The 24,952-nt window shown below is 40.4% G+C and overlaps 1 protein-coding gene across 1 annotated transcript in view; it reads right to left on the bottom strand.

Moving 5' to 3' along the window:
* The window catches only part of pigg (phosphatidylinositol glycan anchor biosynthesis class G (EMM blood group)), a 93,602-nt gene that overhangs the window by 40,175 nt on the left and 28,475 nt on the right, over window positions 1-24,952 (bottom strand). Inside the window, exons 5-8 of the mRNA XM_066720758.1 lie at window positions 17,545-17,683; window positions 15,823-16,035; window positions 7,473-7,690; window positions 1,461-1,742 (exon numbers count right to left, since the gene is read on the bottom strand). Of these exons, the coding sequence (XP_066576855.1) occupies window positions 1,461-1,742; window positions 7,473-7,690; window positions 15,823-16,035; window positions 17,545-17,683 (852 nt within the window). The remainder of the gene's footprint in view (window positions 1-1,460; window positions 1,743-7,472; window positions 7,691-15,822; window positions 16,036-17,544; window positions 17,684-24,952) is intronic.

The raw sequence follows: 24,952 nt of genomic DNA on the forward strand, positions 1-24,952 counted from the left end.
CAGATTGGTTTTGGTGTAAGCTATACGTAAATACCAGTTGAATTCAATAAGGTCAGTTACCGTCTTGCTTCTTCCAGTCTACACATGTAACTGCAAGGTCAGTATGATGGTCCCAAAGTGGCTTTGAGGTTTCAGTCAATCCCTACATCAAGTCAATAAAAATCTTATATTCTCTGCAGCTGCATTCAGTTTATTTGATTTATTTAAATAAAACCATATCCCATGAACTGTATAATGTTTTACCATTCTGTGTAGTTCCTAGTCACTCAATTTCCCCCCACATCAAGGACTCCTGTGAGAATAATCTCTCTAGATTGCGCCCGGCTGTCGGTGTGTTCTGGTTATTGCACCAGGTAGTGAAGAGGCAGTCGGTTTATCGGAGCGCGTTACAGTGCTTGCGAGAGTCTAGATGAAGATCCAGGAGGGAAGCAAATGTGAAGTATCACAAAGACAAATTACAAGCGATTTATACCTTTCCCTCACGGAACTTGTCAGGAAAGCAGGACAGCTACTCTAAATATATCAGATTAGCATCTTCTTGAACATAACTTGATATTATATGTTATTAAGTCAACAGAGACCCCAATGTGCGATGTGGGGGGGGTCACAATATGGTAATAAATGTTATGAATGAGAAGGTCATACTTCTAACATGAACTGGGACCACCTGACCACAGAGGTGCAAAGTGTAGTAATGCTAGTGTACCGTTTCTGTTATAAAAAATGGGCCACCTTCCAGGCTTTAGGAGAACAGCAGCCAGAAACGTTTGCACCATAACACCTTATCCTAATACTACAGCTAGAACAAGATGACAGTGTGAGGGAGTACAGATGTTGAGCCAATTCGCACAGTTTGATCCTATCCATCTGGCGACTTCTGTAGCAGTGAGCCCTCTCGGCAAATTAAAAATATATGAATCAAGATGAATCCGTGTCATTGTTGAAAGCGGAAACGGACTTGTGTGGGGAAAACGCATTTACACGGCTGGATTCCCCTATCTGAAGTTCTCTCTGCCTAGCTGAACTGAGATTTTGCATATTACTTACAAGTATTGCTAAACAGCTTTGTTTGTACACGCAATGGCTCTTTATGAAGACTGTGATGCGTTTAGACGATGTGGTTCAGCACCGACATGAAATCCTGACCCGGTCTTTGAGAATTAGGCCACGGAAACGTGCCTGGAAAGCAACAAGCACTTTAGTCTCTCTCATTAAGGCTCTTAGAAACTCAAGCTACCCTGTTCAGTCGCATCAACTGGAAGGGGGGCGACCAGCAGTACAGCATGCTTGGTTCCTAATTGATTTAAATGGAAAAGGAAATGTGAATAATAGGCATTGAACAAAACGATGGAAATTGCACAGGGCAGTGGAAACACCATGGACACATGGGCCCTCCATAAAGCTGGTGGCCAGTAGAGGAGGAGATACAGACACACCATATGGTCAGCCTGTGTTCTCACCTTAGCTGGAGGATTCCCCCAGGAGAGCCACCGGCCAGTGATGGACAACACAACACAGAGCAGGGCCGAGAAGAAGACTATCACGCCGAACACCAGGGCCCAGGACAGGCTGCAGAAATAGCAGGAGCTCTCGGTGGAGGTGCACATCATGACGTGGACGGCGGAGAAGAACAGGCAGGTCAGGTAGAAGGGCAGGGAGCAGAGGGAGGAGGCCAGGGGCAGGTCCACCTCGGCCGCACTGCTCAGCGCCTCGGCCATGCTGACGAGAAGCAGGAGGAGGGCCTGGGGACAAGCACAGCAAGGGAGAGAGGACATGTGTCAGCATCTGAGTCACACTTTCTACGTTCTACGTTTCTAGTCTACGTTCTCTGATCGGCCATTATGTGGGACTGTAGCTCCACATACTGGGGTGCCGGTGTTGTCTACATGACTGGAGGTCAGTTCTACAATTATATATGTGTGTATATATTGAAGATCTGTAGCTGCAATCTCACTGTAAAAGTATTGGACAATAATTTACCATTTTCAAAACATTCAATAAAAACACCACAATACAATAAACAAACAAATCATGAAAAACACCTTACCCAATTATATCTTAAACAATTATGTTAATTAATTAGTTCCAATTCTAATACTAATTGTAATTAAGACCCAGACTCCACATATCTTTCTTGATATATTGATCCGATTGGTGAAATAATAAAACACATTAATGATATCAGTTGCATACTGACTTAAATGCCACTATACAGTTAGGTCCATAAATATTTGGACAGTGGCACAATTGTCATCATTTTGGCTCTGTACGCACAATGGATTTGAAAGGAAACAATCAAGGTGTGCTTTAAGTGTAGACTTTCATCTTTAATTTGAGGGTAGATACATCCAAACTGGGTGAACGGTGTAGGAACTACACCCATTTTTATATGTGGTCCCCCAATTTTAGGGGCTAAAAAATATTTGGACAGAGTAACATAATCATGAATTACGTTGGGAGTTTCAATACTTGGTGGCAAATCCTTTGCAGTCAATGACTGCCTGAAGTCTGGAACCCATAGACATCAGCAGATGCTGGGTTTTACCCTAGTGATGCTCTGCCAGGCCTGCACCTGCACTTGCCACCAAGTATTGAAACTCCCAACGTAATTCATTATTATGTTACTCTGTCCAAATTCTTTTGAGCCCCTAAAATTGGGGGACCACATATAAAAATGGGTGTAATTCCTACACCGTTCACCCAATTTGGATGTAACTACCGTCAAATTAAAGATGAAAGTCTACACTTAAAGCACACCTTGATTGTTTCCTTTCAAATCCATTGTGGTGGTGTACAGATCCAAAATGATGACAATTGTGTCACTGTCCAAATATTTATGGACCTTTATGAACTTGTTTCACGTGAGGAAGGCAGGCGTTCTGCAGTTTAAGGTGGTTTTATAGGTTTCATCATTAAAACCGTTCAAATATATGGATACTTTTTTTTCTACACATTTTATACCTTCCCTGCTGTATAGGGATGAATCAGGAGATCCGTGTCAAAGCGAACACAAATCCCAACAGTAAATTAATAACGTATGCCTGGCGAGTTATGAAATGAAATGCATGATTAGTGAATATTCAGCTGTATCTCGGTTTTAAAGAGCAAGGTATGAGACTGCAAAACATATGGTAACGTACATTCCCAAGTGTCGCTACAGTTTAAGTATTTAAGTACCCCAGCTGCAATGGTTCTCTTCACTTTTAACATCCTGGCACTTGGGAGTTTATAGTCGACAACACAAACGTTTCCAGGCAGCACTGCTGAACTGGCATTTATACTGGCATTTATGCAGTAGTAGACTACTTCTAAGTTTAAAACTTAATACTAAATACATATATATATGCCCTTCGACACTTTCTCTGACACTGCAACTATTTTTTCCCAAACTATATTATAGGTGGAAAACATGTTCTTATTTTGTCTTAAGAGGTCTCCTCACTAGATTTGTACCTTTACACCAGATCTTGCAGAAGGTGTTTAAACATATGAATGCAAAACTCTTGAAGAGCTCCCTTCACAACAGAGAGCGTGGCATTATAATTCAATCCCGCACCATTACTTTAACTGGAACAGTAAACAAGTCATAAACGGTTTTGTCCGGCCAAAGCACAACAGAATGTGCGCTGTTTCTGAGAAATCATCACAGTGTGGCTGTCTTATTATAATGGGCCATCTGGCATCTGAGGTGACAAGGAATGAGTCCAGAGCACTGCCAAGTTATAATGTGAACGTAAGGGGCCTAGAGTTGCTCAATGCAATCACATGATCATGACGGAGTAGCACACACTTGGTGCTGGCTGGATGGGCAGTCTCACATCCAACTGGGTTGTTTTTAAAGCTTGTAGTTCAACAGGGGCTCAACAGTGACCAATGTGCTTAATGTGTTATCAGGGTGACCAGCAGGTTTACTGCAGTCCGTGAACAAAATGATTACTGAAAATTACAATTACAGAAAGAACATGGTAATAAAATTAGAAGCCTAGACAAAGACTTAGTATGTCTGTGACACCAATACGAACCACAAAATGAAGCAGGCACAGGATGGAAAAGTTGTGCAGGGAACAGCTGACAATTCGAGAGAGATTAAGAGTCTTTCCCCATGGCAGGGATCTGTGAGAACTGGCTACAGATATGAAAGTAGTCTCTCTCCATAACATGGATCAATTGGGGCCTGAGTACCCCAAGGCTGTCCCCACAACTGGCAGAGGGGTCTGCAATGTCCCCCAGCGTCCCCAGTGCAGATAAACCTATTCAGCTGTGAGCACAATGCTTGGCATCAAAGGGAGCACGTATGACTGAGACTGCGCCGAGCCGTGGAAACCCAGAAAGGCCCTGCAACGAAAGCATATCAGAGAAGTGTTCACCGCTGGATAGGATAACAACACAGTGCTGCTGTCGTGCGAGAGGCGAGAGAGGTGGCGAGACACACGCTTACTGAATGCGAATCGTGTAATTTTGGCGAGTATGCACTCATTCGGCACGTGCTGTGGGCATTTAACTAGACACTGTTTCTGTCCACCTGGTGCATGCAGCCTACAACACAGCATCTTCCTTTGTTTTGTAAAATGAGTTCTGACAAGTACTTATTCTCGTGGTAAAGATCCGCAGTCGCCTCAGTCTCAGTGTTTGACAATCTTTCGGAAAGACCTAAAGCAATTTCTCTATCCGTGGTACTCTAAATAAAACATCAGACGTTCCCTTTTAACAGTGTCACACTCGGTGCTGCTGTGGCTGCAAACATTTTATTTCCGCATGAACAAACAACAATACCCCACAAGCTCAGAGGTCTTTTACATATTTACTGTCAGAAGAAAATTAGTTTTGTTTGGGGGAGAGGAGGAACAAAAAAAATAATAAAGAGGATTTGTCCTAATACTAGAAGAATGAGAGCTCCTGAGAAGATTGCTCTACAGGAGTAGGAAACTGCTCAGGTTCATCAATGCCGTATAGTAAACAACCAGGACACATTTTGCAAAGCCACAAGAAACAAAGACTGGTAGTTTTACAGCTGAACCACAATATATATGAAGCTGCAGTGTTTTCTGAGAGTAGACACATTTCAATTGGGAGCAAAAGATGTTCTGATTTTGAACAGAAGCACAACGCTTTGGTAAAAACTGGAAGAGAAATGCGTTGCGCATGGAGAACACAAAAATAAACTGACAAGGAGCAGAAGACTAACTTGTGAAGACACATCTATTAGCGAAAAAGGATCAAACATAGCTCTTCTCTCAGACAGCGCTTAACAACAATGCCATCACCCAGGAAATGGTCGTCAAATTCTGTCGAGCTCTCGCTTTATCACTTAGAGACGCTGAATACTAAATGAAGATGTAACAAAAGTAAATTCCATGCAAAGTCCTGTTCTACTCAGTTACTACTTTACTACTAAGTGGGACAGTTCTATCTTTGAAGTTAAGATTTTTATAAGAAACAAGGAAAGATGACTAAATTGCATAAACAAATGGAGACAACCACAAATGGATAAAAGCATTTATCTTCAGACATCCAGAGAACAGAAGGCTGTGAAGAGGTAATTAAATCGGGCTGCAGGCGGGCTACATTGTAAAGGTATTTCTTGTATTTTTCTGCTGCTGCTGCTTCTATTGTGATTCTGAGTCCAAAAACTAGTAATCCCTAGAGCACGTCTGTCAGGGACATTAGTTTAAAACTGTCAAGCGGATGTCCTTGGATTTCTACCTTGACAAACTGCTGACAGATACACTTCTCCTTGATACTATCTTTTCTTTTTCTCATTTTATGTCAGGGAGGTCTCCATGGAAATTCTTGAAGGTGCGGAAAGACTGATACTTTCTTTAAAAAGTGCTTCAGGAGTTTGTGGAATTTACTCACCACTCAGAACGGACAACATCCTCTATAAAACACCCTTGTGAGAACTATGATGAGTTACATCAGCCGGTGTGCTTGTAACTGTAACATTGTTTTTTCCCCCTCGACGTGCTTGTCTTGGTGGTTGTACACGTGCTCTGCTGTATTATTAATGTTAGACCAACTTGTGTTTTGATTCGGTTCCCTCCTTACAGAGGATGAAAAAAGCACAAAAAAGCTCAAGATACTGCAAATGATACACCTTGTACGGAAAACAGTCTTTTGCTCTGCTTACGAGACGGGCAGGGCTTCCTACAATTCCCAACTGTGCTCTCAAAGCGGACGTGTCACAGGAGAGCACGGACGTATCATAGGGACAAACACAATCTCAATCTCCAACAGCACCAGATACTGTGCCAACACCCTTTAAAGGAAGCACAGCTGAGAGCGGTTTGGTTGAGGCCTTTCTGATCTCTAACGTGCTTGGCCACTCTCCTTGAAATGGGCAAAACCGCCACCCTTTACTTCGATGGCAGCCTCTACGGGACTTCAGCCAGCCAACTGGGAGAATGAAGGGATCACGATTCATCTTTATTCCCTTTCTTCACTTCCAAGAGTCTTCAGCCAGGGTGTCAAATAAGGCCCTTTTCACCACAGCTCCACAAGCCAGAGTCCAGGGATGACTACACTGAGTTTCTCCTTTAGAGAAACAGCCTGCGGTTTAAACATATATTCAGATGTTATATGATAAACTTTAATATTACAAATAAAATAAAAATGAGTAACTGCCAGCTAACTTAAAAGGTCCTGGAATGATGAGTTTCACAGCGCAATCACATGCTTGTCGTGTCTGCATACAGCTGTCAGTAAAGTATGTTTTGAAATGGATTTTAACGGTTTATTTCAAATATCAGCAGTGCGCTCGCTCGCTCTCACTCATTCCCGTTGTTCTGTAAATTCAGCAGTAAAGGTGGATGGATTCATGAATCATCCCCCATAAACAACCTCAGCGGCAGCACGGACCGCCTGTTTCCCTGGAAACCCACAAGACGAATAGCGGGGCCAGACAGGGAAACAGGAGCAGAAAAGTGTAATGAATCCAAATGCAGCCACTAATTTAAGTGCAGTGGAAGAAAGAAAAAAACATCTCAAACCACAACATCAAATTCTGTAATAACTTCGGGGATCGAAGTGAACGCAATCACCTCGGTTTACCAGCTCCCGTCTCATTGCATGTTCGAGGAAGTATGCAGTTGTTAAAAGAGGACTGTGACGCTGAAGTTGTGGTTTTATTGAAGCATCCTGTCTTAGTGAACAGGGTTTTGTTTCCTTGCTTGTTCCCAGCAAACTCTCCCATCCCAACTAAGAACACTCCCTCCCATCAGACAATACAGTGGCAGTCAGAGATATGATATAGAGCATCTGGCTCCTTAGTTTACCCAACCCTGTTCCTGTGGGACCCCCGACCCTGCTTAATTGAACTCTCCATTACTTAATTGAAGCTTAATTGAAATAACAACCTGCTTAGATTTGACTTTTAAAATCGTGTAATAAAAGAGTTGGTTCTTTAAAAAGGTATTCATACCATTATGTAAGGTGAACTGTAAACAAAGTGTGTTGAAGACGGGACCCACTCTTACCTCCAAAACAACGATGAGCCCCACGATCATGGAATACATGTCGTATCTGCCCAGCTGCTTGCTGAGGGAGGAGCTCATTGACTTCAAGGCCTCCAGGTACTGCTTCAGCACTTTCTTGCCCATGTTGCTCAGGACCTCTGACGTATTCCCCTCTAAATACAGCTTCATCCAATTTCCATGGGATTTCTCAGCTATTCTGAACTGTTCATAACCCGGATCTGTGAAGGGAAAAGAAATACGATGCATTACAGAGGTGACAAAAAGTAAAAATAGACCTAGGAGTGGGAAAGAACAACAGCAGCTCCTGACAGAAGAATGATGTGAATCAGCTGTGATTGAGCATCAGCTACTGTTTGTAAATTGTGAATGTATTTTGCATAAGTAAATAAAGGATTTAAAGCATACACGAATTAAGGAGCTGATCAGGTATTGGGTGTGTAAGAAGCCAATAACGTAAACAGAATAATAAGGCCTTTGTTGATAGTGATAGTTAATTATTATTTGTGTTTAATAGTCAGGAGTATTTTAAGAAAGAAAAGGACAATCCAAGCAAAGAAATGTAATACATTTTGACCCAAACATAATCAAATCAAACCCCACATTTTGGGGCAAACCCCAAAGTCTGGGCAGGTACAACAAATAAACAAATAAGGAGATGTCTTTTAACTGTATTTTTTGATAAGCAACTCTAAAATATTCTAAACTCTAAAAAGTTGTGTGTATTCAGAGATTGTCCTGTGGGGTCTTATTCAGTTTGATCTTTTAGCCACAGGCCTTTACAAGGATGGTTATCTTCCACACACCCAATGGCTTTGACCTAATAATGTAATGCAAAACTGAATGAGGCAGACTGGAGGGTTTTATACCAGACTTTTTAATGATCCTGTAGAAGATGGAATACAAAAATATTGCCATTGACAAGAATACAAAGAGAATAGAATAGAGTGAATAGAAATAACAATGAACAAGACCATTTAATTATTATGTCAAAATGCATTACACAATGTATAAGAGGCTGGGGCTAATTTAACACTGAAGGACTAAAGCTCTTTTATTGAAGTCCGATCTCTGATTTTTGGCGTGTCATACAATTGGCCAGGGCTGAGAAGCTTTGCTCCCAGCTGGTCGAGAAAACTGCAGGGTTCTAGACTGCGGGGGTTGTGTTCCACTGTGGGCCGTGTATTGAGCGCCTGAGAGAGCTGAATCGTGGGGCCCAGTGCTGGGATTCATGCAGATTAGACCACACTCTCTGTCATTCTTTCTGTTGCTCCATGTGACACTCTATATCCCTCCACTAAGCCCACGAGAGGACAGACCCTGGGGTTCGCTGTCCCCTCAGCGCCAGCTGTCTCACATTAAAGACACTAACGTTCAGGATCTGCCCAGTGGTTTTAGCTCCCAATTAACAGTGCTGAAGTGCCAGCATATTATCTCTCTCCAAGAGGAGAGCTGAGACAATGCCAAGGAGCAATTGCCAAGCTTTCTCCTGAACACACAATGACAGCATCAACCCTAGTTATACCGAGCCTCCTCCTGACGGGCTGAACACCACAGACACATGCAGTCTGCAGGCGCACTTGGTACCACTATTCTGGGGATGTGTCTTGTTTGTTGGATTCATGTAAATGGGTATTTAAAAGCAAACAATTATAGGTGTCAAGTGAAAATAGTTTATTTCAGCTACAACAACATAAAAGCCATGATTTAAAATCTCCCCAGTTGGATGCTGGGCACAACAGACAAACGTAAACGAAAGATAAGACTCAGAGCTTAATTTCTCAGAGTAGAAGTGGAAAATGAAAATGCTACTGAAGATGTAAAACAATCCCCAGTGAAGACAGTAAAAGCATGACCTGCAAGATAAAGTCTCAAGGGAATTAATTGTATTTAAAAAAGTAAAATAAAAGTGTAATGTATTCATTCTCACTGAAGAAACTATTGAACTATCTTAGAATAGCACACATTATCTTGCCAAAGACTTACTGCAAATTAAACCTACATAAATGTAACATCTTACAATTGCAGGCATTTCAAGACACAAAGCATTTTGAACTACTAATTTAACCATTTTCTATACTACTACTAATTCTACTAATTAATATCCAGATATAATCAGATTATTAGATATCTTCAACCAGATGATTTGTATGTCTGTTCCTGAGTTTAGAGTGTTTGGATTGATGAACTACAGAACTAAAGGGATAGTGAATGAGTCAAGCATTGAACAAAAACAATGAACTATTAATTTGAAAAGACAAGTATTTCTTGCAAAGTTTTTCAAACATGTACACTGCATTTCAGCTTTTATATAATTAGTATTTTGCCAAACATTTAATTAATCAATCTCGCATGAAATCGCACTGAGCTAGAATAAAACGAATTCCCGTCTCTCCCCTGTTCTAATTGGGTAATTACAGCCAAGGCCACAGCAATCTGAAAACCGAACACAGCTGTTGTAACATTGCTTTCATTCAGGCAGACTATTTACAGCTATTAAAAAACTAAGATCAACCCAATCAGCGAAGCCACCACACAAAAGACAGGCAGGGAGAAGCCCAATTAATGTAATCCAGGGTTAAGCAATTAACAAAAACCTGAATAATATGTAATTCAAGTTAAAAGCACTCAAGTTTGGTGGAATCATTTTAATATACAGAAATGCACACCCGTAGCTCTTTTTTAGATTTGCAGATTCATGTTCCGACACTCTTATCTGCACAGTTATGATTTCCCACTTGCAGAGATGAAACGGGGTCCCGCTCAATATACTGTGCCGTGTGATCTGGTCACTGGGTAGGATGGAGGCAATTAACAAACTGCGCCGCCTCCATCTCGTTCCCTCTCAGTCACCTCGGCCATTATTCTACGTCTGTGTCTATTCTATGCCTGGATCTGTTAATGCAGCTTGGACAAGAAAAGACCAAAACAGATGGAAATCAAGAAAGATATTGTTTTGCCAATATTGGTGCTCTCTTATAATCTGCAGTTAAGCACCAAGACTTTGCATCAACATCATGTATCGGGTTAAAAAAAGCAGAACAGAATTTTACTGAAAGTGCAGTATTGTATAATCACTGGAAAAAATGGTCTGCTTGTTTAAATCAATAGATGAGACACAAATTACTTAAATGATGAATGTAGGTTTGTCATTGGTGGGGGCATACTTTAATTAAACTAACAACCATGGCAGCTTAAGGCAATCTCCAGCTTTATAACAATTAACTGAGCAGTATGCGTATCTCACCTGTTCCTCTGCCTCACCTGTGGAAACCCATTGTAAACATGAATACCAATTCGATATTAGCCGGAGGCAGGGCATTGCCCAACACATTTATATTTTTTCATTAAGGCATCGCATCCTTTCCATGTTTTGGAAAATGTGTGTATGAGAGAAAAATATATGAAACATTCATATTGCGTTCCTGCTGTGAGAAGTAGCAGTGGCTTCTGAGAGAAGATTGTGCTTTTCTGGGCTGTCACACTGCTAGAAGACTCCAGAAGTTCATTTTCCCTCCATGAGCACATGTGCATGCAGAAAACTAAATCAATCATCATGCTGTGAGAAAAGAAGCAAAGTAGAATAACATTAAAGTGCAGTTTAAAGCAGGGAAGTTAACTCCTAACCTCCTTTCCATTCCAAACCCAGCTGCCATTACATCAGCAAAATTCTGTTTTTCTTTTCTGTTTTTATCACTCTTATCATCTTATCTGGCAAATGCTGACGAAGGCTATGGACTAGTACTGACACACCGCTGTTATTGTCTGTGTGGAAATCTGTCTAGTTTCTGTTTATTCTCAGACCCCTAATAAGTTTTACAGCGGTGTCCATGTCTAAATTGGATGATTGAGTACCGCCATTAAAGTGAAGTGAAACCAGCTCAGCATTTCCACGTGTGATTCTGGCTATCCAGTTCTAGTTTTGTTGTTTTTTAAATTTATGTAACCGATACCCGATTCAAAGGAGGTATAGCACAGCCAAAACATGAACACATTGAAGACTAAATTAGAATTCAAAAATCAATACCATCGCATAATAAAGGAAGTGGAAAAATACATGTTTAGTTGTATTTCTGATCATATCGAATTATCTGTCTGTCGGTCGGGATCCCTGTGGGCTCTTATGAAGCTGCCCTGGCAGGAGGATCTGATATGTTGGCCTTGTGGCATTTTAGAGATGTTTTTGAACATATTGATGTATTATTAGATCATGATTAAATACAACCACAGCAACATGAAATAAAACACTTTCAGAGAACTGTAATTTTTGTTCTGTAAATATGATGTTAATTACTTTTTGTATGTGCAAAGTACAGATTGTGAAATCTTGTATACAGTTGTCACACTAATACAAATATATATATCTTTAAATACATTATTCTCATGCGACACTTCTTGACACTAGTATTAGTATTCTAAGTTTATATAAACCAACACTGGAGACCAGTCTTCGCCGGGAACATCCTGCTGGACTGTTGGTTTCAGTTCATTTATATTTCTAAAAAACTCCATTCAGACAGCAGCCTGCAGTCAGCCACTCACACAGACTTTCTTAATGGACTTTTCTCAGAGGCCTTCAGGTTGCTTGTGGAGAAGATTGGAAGTAGATAAACATTTCCTCTACTGTAGCAGGAGCTGAGAGAGAATCGTTGTCAGGTTAAGTTCTGTAAGTGTTTGATGTTCAGGATGCCATCCCTAGTTTATTCACCACTTTCGACAGTCCCTGATCCTAGCTGACAACATATTATGGCCAGAGGCCAGGGAATGAGCTCAGTCGCTCTGATCTGAAACAGGTTTGAGGACCTTAGCTGAGAAAAAAGCAGCATTTTAGATTATTTCTGCAGTTCCCTCCAGCGTCAGTCCTGAAACTCAAGAAATTGTCTACTCGAGATGTATTTTTTGTTCTCTTAGAACAAAGCAGTCGACTATATCTGATGTTATCAGGAGCACATTACCATAGTTACACCAATCGTCTAAGAGCTATATGTTAATGGACATAGAGTTCTGCCAAATAATACACCTCCACCACATCACAAAACAGCCTGCAAGGTTACCGAGCACTAAGGCAACATGTTTCTCGTTAATTTTTTCCCCATTACTTGTTTTGACCAGCTGTACTTCAGAAGAGATGTTTATTTTTCTTTCATTAATGTCCCTGGGATCAGCAAGATAAAGTGTCCCTAATGAAAAGCTCGCTGGAGTCTGACCTTTAAAGTCTGGCATAATTCCTTGCTGATAAAGTGTAGATAAAGAGGCTGGGTGAAAACGCATACTGAAGATGTTCCAGGCTGTGTCAGCGGAGACAAAGCCATTTAAGTGAAATTACAGAACAACGCAGATGATATGAAGCAGGCCAGAAACATCAATAAAGTAACTTAAAAGCGTGCGGTTGTTCAAGGTTTAGTGCGTTCTTTTATTACCTCGCCAATTTTATTAACCAATATTACAGATCTCAAACTTATTGTACACAATCATATTATTAATCGTCATAATAACAATCACAACTGCTAAAAATAATAATAATAATAATAATCCACAACCCAAACACATTTTCCTTCCATGTTTTTCATAACAATACAATAATCTTTCACTTAGCGGATTAGAGAGTGCAATTGTGTTGGAATACAAATGTGCCTCCCAGCACAAAATCATAAAATTGAAATAAAACAAAGCCTAGCGAAAAATAATCTGCCTTGCTTCAACAGTACAATTATAGACAAGATAATTATAGCAGAAAAGGCCATTAGCATTTTAAGCCACAGGTTCTATTAGGAAAGTTGTTATTGTTGTTTCAAACACTTTCAAACTGCAAGAACAGAGACAATGAGGGTATTTGCTTTAATGAGGTAGAATCCCAAATGTCCCAAATGGATCCTGTGTTTGCTAGGCTTGTGAGCCTGCTTATGAGAATATAAATAGAAATACTGAATAAAGTATTCACATCTGTGCTCTCAGGAGTGTGGTATAGGTATTAGTGCATCTTCTTCGCTCTGTGGGTAAACTCAAATAATCACGTTTAATTGTGTTTGTTGTCTGAGGCACAACTCCCAAGTTACGCTTAAACATAGACCACTATTTCAGAACAGGCCTGAGAACAGCAGTCATCATCCGAATGAAATACTTTTGCCAAAATAAATGAATCGACGTGATTTCTTGGGAGATATTCCAAAATATGGAGTGAAGGCGTGGCTGTATCATAAACACAGAGCCCCAGTCTACACTTGCCACCTGTAAATATCTCAGTTCTGCTGACGAAAGACAATGATTATTGCCTGGGTGAGGCGATGCGTTGTTTTAATTATCGTCTTCTGTCTGGCGGTCCAGAGAGATGCCGCTCGAAGCCGTCATCTGCTTCCAGACACCTTCGGAGTTGCTGTGGCAACCAGGATGAAAGGAAGATGCAGTTGAATTTTCTGTGGGCAAATTTACCCTGAGAAACAGCAGGGTGAAGTCCAGTAATTTGGGCCTTCTGCGAACAATGCCTTGTCCAGCTGGTGGCACTCCGTTGTGAGTTAAACGGCATTGTTAGGAACCTTAGGTATCCTTGATTAATTATCAGTCTTTTTTAAAGTAATGAGCATAAATCATTCAGCTGAGTATTGCTGCAAGCCGATTAAAGAGCAGAATACTGCAATGTAAAAAAAGAAGACGTATTGCTGTCATTAGCACTTAGAATGAGAACGCGATGGCTCTGTCTTCTCTGTGATTCGCTTCAGTTTACATATCAAAATGTACTTGTCCCGTCTTCTGCAATTGGAGGAGCAGTATGACATGTTTACCTGGCTGTTGAACAACACTTTCCTTTCATTCGCACAGGATTTCAACTTCTCCATCAAGTTTTTTATTTTATTTTATGTGTGGCAATGAATAAATTATTCAAGATTGTAAAAAATATATAGGCTCACTGTACGATGGGGACAAATTTAAGAAAATGGTGACTTTTAAAGAATGCTTTTCATGTATTCTAAACAAAATACAATTTGAGCTTCATCAACTATGCATTCCATTTCATAGTGAAATAAATGCCATGTCTCTCAACCAGCTACATCTTTAAACCTTTAGGGCAGAAGTTAATTGATAACACTGGTACATTGATAACTGCTGTGACAAAAGCATGTACAATTGTCAGGGTTACCATTGAGATATGATTAACCCATTGTAGGATTCTTCCCAAAGTGATGTTTTCTGTGGTTGATTCTCTTTCTATGAAGAATCACTACACAGCTATTAATTCACAAAGCTATGTGGCAAATGCTGACGATTTCTCAGTCTCAGTAACTGCATTTATTAAAAGGTAGAACAGTTCTTCATCTATCAATATGAAAGTCACAGTGTACCATTTACATTCACAAAGCTATATTGCATGTTTCCTTCTCTGTAGCTCTGTTTTCTTAGAGGTTTTCTTCTATTGCAGGCTATCTAGATCAGACAGATAGCAAAGTAAATAGAGAGCTTTTCAAAAACACAAAAAGACACAACAAAATGCTAATTTCCTTTTGTTTATGTACACATCCTGGCGATGAGACATTTGAGGACCCAGCTACATTTGTAAACTCAAAGCTACCTTTTGTAAACTGAAAGCTACATTTGCTAGAATCATGTAATAGCATGGAAAATAAATGATTAATGTAAGAAAAAAGAATTACAGTGCATCACGCAGAGCGCTCATAATAAGACACAGCAAGTAAGAAATTAGACTTCAGGGAATTGCATTTCATTTAAATCGGCTCCTCCTGGGCATAGCAGGGGAACAGGGTGTAATTAGACCCATGCTAATCTGGTGAAATGCAAAATCAAGGGTAACCACACACACACATTCACATAAGTGAAATATATAGTTTAAAACTGAACTAAATCATTATGGTTTGTGCCCACCTTATCCTGATACTTTCTCTGTCATGCACAGGAAGGAAAATCCCTATCCACCCAAGCTGCATATTAAACCTATAGAAATAAACAATACAGGCCAAGGCAGGATGCTGTCAACTCCACAAAGGCAACCACAGAGTTTGTCATGTGAAGATCTGTGCTGCGGTGGTCCCCAGGTGTGCCACATTACACTGTGGATCAGGGCAGAAAGTGATCTCGGTCACTAGGATCAGTGGCCTGTGCACAATACACTGCCAAGCAATGGATGGATGATAAAACTCTCATCAGTTAACTGCTTGCAGCTGGATAAGACGAACAGCTTCCTTCACACCATTTTAATTGCGCTATAATGAGGGTAAATGACAGCACAACCACTTTGTTGGGTGCAGGTTTCAGTGCAATGCAAGGCAGCAAACGCTGTGCTGGACAACCCCCGACAAGAGCTTGTGGGTTTGAACCCCCCCGAGATACCAGAAAAACTGACCTTTTTCGAAAGAAGGGGTGCTGTCTTTTATCAGATGGCTCAGCTGCAAGCCGTTGAGGTGCAGGAATCGGAGCCGATCCCTCAGGGAGCTCTCCTCAAACACCGGGAGGATCAGGCGCCCCACGTTGTTCTGAGAGATGGGAAGGCCAAGGCCGAGGGACAGCGTGGGAGTCACGTCCACCTGCTCCACCGACTGCGGGGTCTCGAAGCCCACTGCAAGAAGAGTTGATTAAACCATGAGCTGGGCAAAGGGAGCAAATGTGTAGCTGCTAATGTTATCTTAGTTGGAAACAATCTCCCAAGGAATGCATGCCCCTATGTTGCCCCTCATATTCACTAAACACTGGCCAATGGACCGGATAAACAAACTGACAGTTAGAAAAATATGTGCCAAAGAAAAGTGACAATCAATATTCTATAAACTCATATTTTTTTCTTTTCTCTTCTCTCATCTATAATTTTAAGAATTCAATTATTTTAGTGAAAAAAATGCCTCTTATATTTCTGTAGGTAGCAGGGCAAAGCCAGCAGGTTAACATCATACTCTGTGTAGTACATTAGCAATATAAAGCAGGGTAAAAATAAATAAAATGCACTAAAGGTAAGAAAGGAAATAGGAGCAGCGGAGAAAAACAAAGTCTGTAACGGAGAACAGAGGTTTCAGAACTAAGCCTGTATTATTGTTTAGGTATTGCACACAGCAGCGGTTTCAGCTCCTTGCTGCACACAACAGGGTATAGAGATGAAATAACAGTGGACTGTGTGGGCAGGAAGACTTTGGTCCTGTGCTCCTGGAGAGTTTTAGAAGTAGCCGAAAGAGCATTTTCTAATCATGTGCCTGAGAAAGCAAAAAAATCAGAAGTCAGGACCTCGGCAGAAAGAAAGAAAGAAAGAAAGAAAGACTAGCCCGTGGAGCAGTCCTGCAGGTTAATAGCTTAACGTCAACTATGCAGCGGGATAATTGGTTGTAGCACTTCTTGTGATCTTAATAACCACACAGGAAGACACAGGGCACACGGGGCGATAACTGCATTCAGGCAGGTGAGATTAGAAGAGGCACAGAAATTAAATCCTTTGGTGTAAACATGCACCGTCTCCACAACAAAACACAAAAGGCCACTTAATGAGAAAACTAGTTTAAGCACAAATTAGTCATCAGTTGCCAATGATTACCAGGCTACCGTGAATCTAAGACATTTAAACACAAAAGATCAATACATAAAAAGGGACAGTAACACATCATATTAACCTCCTGCTTTTAAAGTCTCCAAGGACTCCAAGCAACGCTACTGCGTTGAAAACCAGATGGAAATAGGGATGAAATTAATTAACTATTCATCAGTGCCATCAATGGTCATAAACACAGCAGGCACATTTATGTTAAATAAAGTGCCACGGACACATCCAGAGATGGCCTCCAGTCAGAATTAAGCTCCAGAGAGGAAATTAAAAATCATAAACTGCCTTTCCGTGCAGTGCACTTCAACGGTGTTTATGTTTTACTGTTTCAGCCTCTTAAAACGAAATTGACAAACGCCTTGTGAGTAAGAGCAATCCGCTTTTATTTTATAGCGTTTATAGAGGGAACGGGGAACCGCATCAGCACCAGGGCCGAGGAATGATCTACAGAAAGCACCATGAAGTCATCAGATGTGGGGAGGACCAAGACAGAAGAAATGAAAGAGCAGTGGGCTAAAATAGACCGTTTTTAAAGAGGCACACCTTTTCTCTTGAAGGCTGGGCTGATGAGAACGAGGGGCGTGTTAACCTCATGTTCTGAAGATCCCCCATGGCTTCCAGTTTCAGACATCCCATGATCCCCACAGAGCATCAAGAGATTGGACAAAGAGCCTTCACTCTCCTGTAAGACATGGGGAATACAGCAAGGTACACTTTAAACAGAGAAGTTTGGTTTAGCGTTTGGGATGAAAAGGAACCCGATACTGACTGAAGGAACAAGGCTAGGGTTCGGATTCTGTCTTCTCCATCTGGGTAAAGGTATAGTTTATCCCTGAGCTGCTCACCTCTTGTTTTTCACTTATTTCACACTTCTTCTTTCATAACACAGCACTGGTAATAGGAATCACATCTCTGACAGCTTTAGTATATGAAGCTATTAAAGCCAACAGCACAAGGCAAGAGACGGATTCATACAATTAGTTGAGCTTCCCGCATTTCGATTCTTAAACACCATGGAGCGACAGTGTAAGGACTTAAAGGAATTAAATTATGAGTTCTCCCATTTTATCCAACAAGTAGCACATCCACTGTTTGCTCATCTCTTTTCAACACGGCTATATTTTGTTAAACAAACTTGTCTGTTCACAAAATACAGCAACAACAGCCAGACTTTGGATACCTTTTCAAAATGAATTCGGCAGCTTTACAGGGCTGCAACAGAAATTAATTCAATGTGCGGGGGGGTGTTTAATTCCCTCAGAAGTGCAGAGGGGACAGGGTGACAGTCTCCACTCTGCGTGAAGGATCCGCACCAGCACCAGTGCGTCTCTGCCCTGCTCTACAGATGGCAGCCGTCCCCAGGGTGCCTGTGTGATTGGCCACTGGAAGGAGCTCTTGACAGGTCAGTAAAAACTCCATAACAAGAAGGTCACCATCCATGACTTTGCATGCTTGGCTTGCAGGCTTGTTCAGAAAACTCCTGAGGCACGCCACTGCGTTCCTCGGAGACCACATCCCTTTGCTGAAGTCAAAAAAATTACCGCAACTGACCTAAATGGTGCTGCATGTGTGGCCATGCCGTACCTTCTTAGCATCAAAATGTATCTGAAGAAGGTAAATGTATGGGTTATTTTCTGTTACACTGCTGTATCTTACTCTACAAACTTTTCATTCATCTCCTATTCATAATAGAAATGTTCTAAGAAAATATATGTTTACGGGATTTATATTTCTGTGTCGTCAGGAAGTCGCAGGTTCAAATGTCGCCATTTACGTTCTTTACCACTTCCAGCAGTAGGACTAAATGACCTCAGCACTGAGATATTTTTAAATTGACTTCCCTCATCTTGAATTGTAACAGATGCTTCATTTTATGTTAGCAGCACTCTCTGTCTTTAGGACAAGCGTCTGTCCCTTGAGGTAGTCCGCTCATTTAATCCTTTAAATTGCATCGCTTGATGTATGCAGCACGATTGGCTTCCTAGGATGGACTAAATCTGTGGGCCTACAGTGTCTGAACACACTGCGTATGTATGTACTACAATAGATAAGCAAACAATAATTCATCTTCTGCATAAAACTGTTGAATGAACTATGAATAGCCTATATATTGTAGTTTTTAAGATATGCACCTGCTTGCTTAGTGATACCATTTTATTAGCATCATATGAACTAGATACGATTTTGTCCCAGGTATCGTTAATTGTACCAAAAATAATAATTCTATCTACATTTTTAAGATAATATTACATTCTAAAATGAATTTAGCACAACTGGATTATTTGTTCAAAAAATGTGCGTTCAGATATTTCAGCTGCTTTAAGTTATTTATCACCTTGCCAGAGTGACCCACACTTACAGGCAGATCTTGTGTGAAAGTGAACAAAACAATACAGAGGAGCTACGGAAGACCCGTGGTGGCTGTGTTTACTGCAATTTCAAAAGGCTCTGGTGCTTGAAGAAAAAAAATACTTATGTAGCTGTGGAAATAAAAGTATTCTTCTAATAAATACGAATAAAGAAAGAACAAAAAAGTTTGGTCTCTTCATTCAGTCGCTAAGATACAGACTTGCAGTGATCGACAAATCTCAGGCCAGGTCCATAAATGAAAACAAATGGGTTGTTTAACAAAGCACTGTTCTTCCCTCACTGCCCGTCCTGCGCTGTGCCTGGCATGTGAATAACACGACCAACACTGAGACACTGTCCTTCCTACAGACTCTCTCGGGCTCTGCCTGTGAAGTAATCTGTAGGTCTGAAAAGCTTTCTTGTCGAGGCAATTAGCAGCAGAAGGGAAAAAAGCGGCCACCTGATCTCTGACGGCAGATAGACAGGACACTCGCTGGATACAGACGTCACCAGCTCTCGGGACTTCAGTTTGAGAGATGGGACTGATTCTCCCAACAACAGGTCCGACGGAAAGATGCTTTCTTTAGCTGGCAGGGCCCGCTACTTCTCTAGGCTAGAGTTCAGTGCCACTTTTAGACTGGGTAATTTAAATCTCAATGTTGAAATAGAACGACTGTCAGGGTAAATTGGAAATGATGTATTCCTCAGGGAAATCTACACAGGTCAGGATACGTTCATCTAGCAAATCCAAAACAACAAACTGCATATTAATGTGGTTTCTGAGTGAGTGCTGCTGGTGGACTTAATTGTGAGTTAGCAAAAAGCTCAGTATTTTATCTTAATAGGGAGTTGAAAATGCATTCAATTTGCAATGTATAAAAACACTATTTTAGGACATGAGCTTTTCTGTTTAGAGGAGTACTCTTTTGCTTTTATTAAATATCATGACGTAAAATACAAATGGCGTCAAAGTACTTTGACATTACATTCATCCTCGCTGTGCTTGTTTTTCAAAATAAGCCTCAGGGTCAGACAATCCCACGGGGAAGAACATCGGTCTCTCAAACAATCGTCTGAAATGGGACATTTCTGAGATAAAAGCAAAAATGCCTTCTGCTGAATAGCATGGAGTGAATAGCAAAAATCCTATGAACAAAATAATAATGATTTGGGCTGTACTTTAAAAAATAAACACATCGTGATGTACTCGACCTCTGAAGCAACTGTGAAATATCACTACCTCTCCACACACTAGCTCGATCCCCATTTCTGGCTGCAATTCCATGGTTGCGTTATTTGTAAGCATTGCACACCAAAGCCACAACATTCACAAATGAGATTCCTGCAGAACAATCATGAGAGCTGAACAAGTGTCAAATTAATAACAGAAAACTCCACATGATACGAACTGCAAGGGTAGCTGGGGGAAATCCAGCCAGAGGGAAGCATAGGAGAATATTTTAATAGCCCAGTCTTAATGTTCAAGATAGCTCTGTTCTGTATTTACACTTTTGTGGATGGACTGCAATGGATACTGAAGCAATATAATAAAATCTAGCATTAAATGTTTGATGCTACAGAAAACTTAACCAAATTCAATTAATATGTGCATACTCATAGTATCCCTAAGAGTCCTTAGCACAGTGCAATGTTTTTATTTCTTCACTAGGAACATGTATTATGATCTAAATTACAAAATACAATACATATGATTGCATAACCAATTTAAATTGCTTAAATGACTAGTGAATAGGTGTAATGGCCACAAAGCCTACAGATTATATGAATCCAAACGTAGAACAATTACAAAAAAACAAAACATGCTTTGCTCTCAACACGCTCTGGTCTCACTGAACAAATCCTAACTGTACAGCTGATGTCTTCTGATTCTCCCAAGTGCCCATTAAATATTCAGAGTATCCACATGGATACCCAGGGGGAGAATCATATATGGAAACAAATGCTTTAATCAGGATAGAAAACGAGGGTTCTATTTTCCATAAAATGTTTTTTAATACTCTTGGTGTTTCTATAGAGAAGAGATCTCCAAACCTGGGCATGCAAATCATCAGTGTCTTCTGCTAATCATTCCAGCTGAGCTGTCAATTACTTAATTTAACCAATTATATGCTTAATTAACAGACATTAACATTGGTTCTTCTGATCTAGGTTTGTAGTCACAGAGAGTATAAAAGCGGTGCGCTTATGTGTGTGTGTGGGGGGGGGGATCAGATATACTCCTAAAAAATAAAGGAGGAAAGAAACAAAGTTCACCTCCAGCATGAGGAGCATCCCTGTAGAAATATGCAGAAAACACTGTGTTTGTGAGGAATTGTAATAAAGTGTGAGAAAGTATAAGGGCATCAATGATGCCTTCCCTGAGAAAACTGTAGCGTCACATTCACATATAGTCTATTCCTCATGAACTCATGAGCTCAGCTTGCTTGGAGAGAGAAAATTGGATCCTGATATGCGCCTCAGAGAAAAATGACTCTGTTCTCTTGGCTGGGTCGCTACAGCATTTCATTTTTATTTAAAAAATCACCTGAAAATGTACAAAACGCACACCACAATGTCATTTTTACATTTGTTTTCTAAGGTGAAAGGGCACATACAAATGCCACTGTTACTGTTCACCTGACATGGCTGTACTTTGTACTTAACTGTATTCTTGCACTTTGTATTTCACTTATGTTGTAAGTCGCCCTGGATAAGGGCGTCTGCCAAGAAATAATAATAATAATAATAATAATGGCTGTCCATTCACATTGCAGCTCAGAAAAAGAGCCAAACTTTTGCCCAGATTAAAGTGAGACTGATAGTTGACAGTTGATTTATAGGAGTTTTCACATTGTACTTCCAGATTAAACAACCCAAACTGAATTTGAATAAGCAGCCTAAATATGAACATATACCAAGCTGGTACAGAGAAAGATTCTCGTTTTCTATGTTCAAAATACAACAACCAACACACTTTATATCTTGTGCTATGTCCTGTTATTCAATATGTTACTATATTCAAAGCTGTGTATCACTTATTTTGGTTTGTGTCATCTGCCACTGTAAACATTCGTCATACTGAATGGACGTAATAATGGGCAGCAAAATAAGTCTACAATGCTTTAACACAAACAGATGTTACACAGCTGTTTTACACTGTATTTCCCCTACAGTCTATTGATATAAGTCTTCGAAGATGTTATTATTCTAAGGTATGGCAAGTAACAACCAAAGCAAAGTAGCAAAGTATTGCAGAGAACATTGAATTATATCCAACAATTTGGCAAAATCAATTAGGAGACACAGATGACTCAATATTTCTGTTAATATTAAAACGTTCATTAGGTTTGATTGAGCTAGAGGATGTAAAGGTTGTGTTTGTAAAACATGAAACTTAGGGTCAGATTAAATCAAAACTTTGACCCACACGCTAATAGAAAACTACCGAACTGTACTCAGTTGTGGGTTCATTTTTAGTTAGATGCCACTTTCTTCTAATTAGAAATGCAACCGCTATGATGTACAGGTTTGAAGTTTTCTTTTAGCGGGTGGGTCAAAGTTTTGATTTAATCTGGCCATTTGAGTGCTTTCAGAATAGAACTATTCCTAGGTTTAAATTAAATAAAATATTCATGTGTAATGCGCTGAACAGATGTTTCCTTTTCTGTGAAAGGCATCTGAAGGGAGCTTCAAAGATTCAATTTCATGCACTTGTAAACATAATCAGGCTGGGGCTCTTGAATCGCCAGAGTAAAATCGAACACCATTCTTATTCCAGCCCTTTATAAATCTCTTTATCTGCAAACACAACTGAACATGCGACAGGTTCCTGCGCTTTAACTCAACTTCCTTCTCATGGTTAGACAGAAAGGCACAGTTTCTGTACCACATTTCTGTGTGGGTTTAAGAGTAGCGTTTAGCCTGCTTTCTGTGCTAGTAGTGCATTGATTAAGTCAACCGAAGTATCCTCTAAATGAACGTCTGTGTAAATAAACAAACTCAACACGAACAGATCCTCTCTCTCACATAAAATGAACGTATGTGTGAAGAAAGAAACAGCACCTCTTAGAGGAAACACTGAATGCAAAAACACCTCATAATCTGGGTACTTCACTGCACTGAGAGAAGTGTCAAAAAAATCCCCCACTGCCGAGGAGTGGAGACTGCCGATCGAGGGTACAATCTGCGAATGACAATTCATGGGCCACCTTCCGATAACCAGCGAGGGAGGGGGAATTAAACAAGATGACAACAGCTGCTTTATCCCACTGCAAACAAGCGATTCCATCTGCTGAAAAAAATAATTAAACCTCGTCTTGCTGTAAGCAAAAAAAAAGAAAAAAAACTAATGATAATTATATATGTGCTTTTTATTGGAAGGAATCCCATTCCAAATCACAAGTACCAGAGAACAGGATTGATGACACAATGCAGACAATCTAAACTACAACACAGACACAAGCCCTTGCAAAATCACAGTATTCTGCATTAAAGATGATCTGGATACAGCTGGTCAGGAAATCGCATTAGATGAGCTGTCTTTGTGTGAACAGGCTTGAAACAACAAAAGCATCAGCGTCTATGGCATAATAGAGGCAATATTACCCCCCCCCACACACACACAGACCTCCCTCCATTATGTTGCAAATCTATGCAGGATGTTTTTCTGTATAATGGGATACATATTGATTCCTGCAGTGACATAATCATTGTAGCAACAGATATAATGTCTGAAAAACGATGACCAATGTATGTTGACTTCATTCAGTGGTAAAAGAACATACAGTCAGGGACTATTAGTGCTTCTGGAGTTATGCATGGATTATGTGGCATCATCTCTGATGCCATAGCAGACTACTACACATATTGTTACTGTGGCTCTGGCCTGCGCTGTTTGGGCTGCAGGCTCTAGGACTGTCTTTGAATGTTCAAAGGTTCGATCGGTCTCCAGACTTTCGAATGTTCGCCCCGTGACAATCACATCGATTTTTTATTTCTTGAAATTGACAATGTTTGAATACTGTAGCTTGCTAATGCACCCAATAAAGGGTTAATGGGGTAAAGGTGGGGAGGAGCGCAGGGAGAGGGGAGGAAAGGTGAAGGGAGGTGGAAGAGCGAGTCAGTCTGAGAGCTGTGTGTGCTGCAATAATAAAACATGAAACGATTTGTTGTTGTTGAGTCTTCTGATGCCCCTGAATTAAAACATCTGATTTGTATACATGTATACCAGGCTACAGAAGAAAGTTTACAAAGGAGAGGAGGCATTCGACCCATCGTGATCATACATAAAACCATGTGCTTGTAAATATAAATATCTTATTTTAAACTACAAGGGCATGTTTTATTTTGTTAATATGGATTACCTGTAAAAATAAAAAGTAGGATTTTCATTCAAATCTATACACTAGTAGCTAATGTGACATCATCAATACATTATGCAAATTAGCATCAACAAAGCTTCGAACCTTAGTTCGGTAATGTGTTCCCCGTTGCGAACCTTCGAAGGTAAAAATGTGCAGTCCTAGCAGTCTCCAATTCAGCTGAAGAGTAAGAGCACTTTCAAAGTAAAAATATAAACGCTCCGGTGCGATTTAGGGAAGAT

The sequence above is a fragment of the Amia ocellicauda genome, chromosome 13 (assembly GCF_036373705.1).
Source record: "Amia ocellicauda isolate fAmiCal2 chromosome 13, fAmiCal2.hap1, whole genome shotgun sequence".
Lineage (NCBI taxonomy): Eukaryota > Metazoa > Chordata > Actinopteri > Amiiformes > Amiidae > Amia > Amia ocellicauda.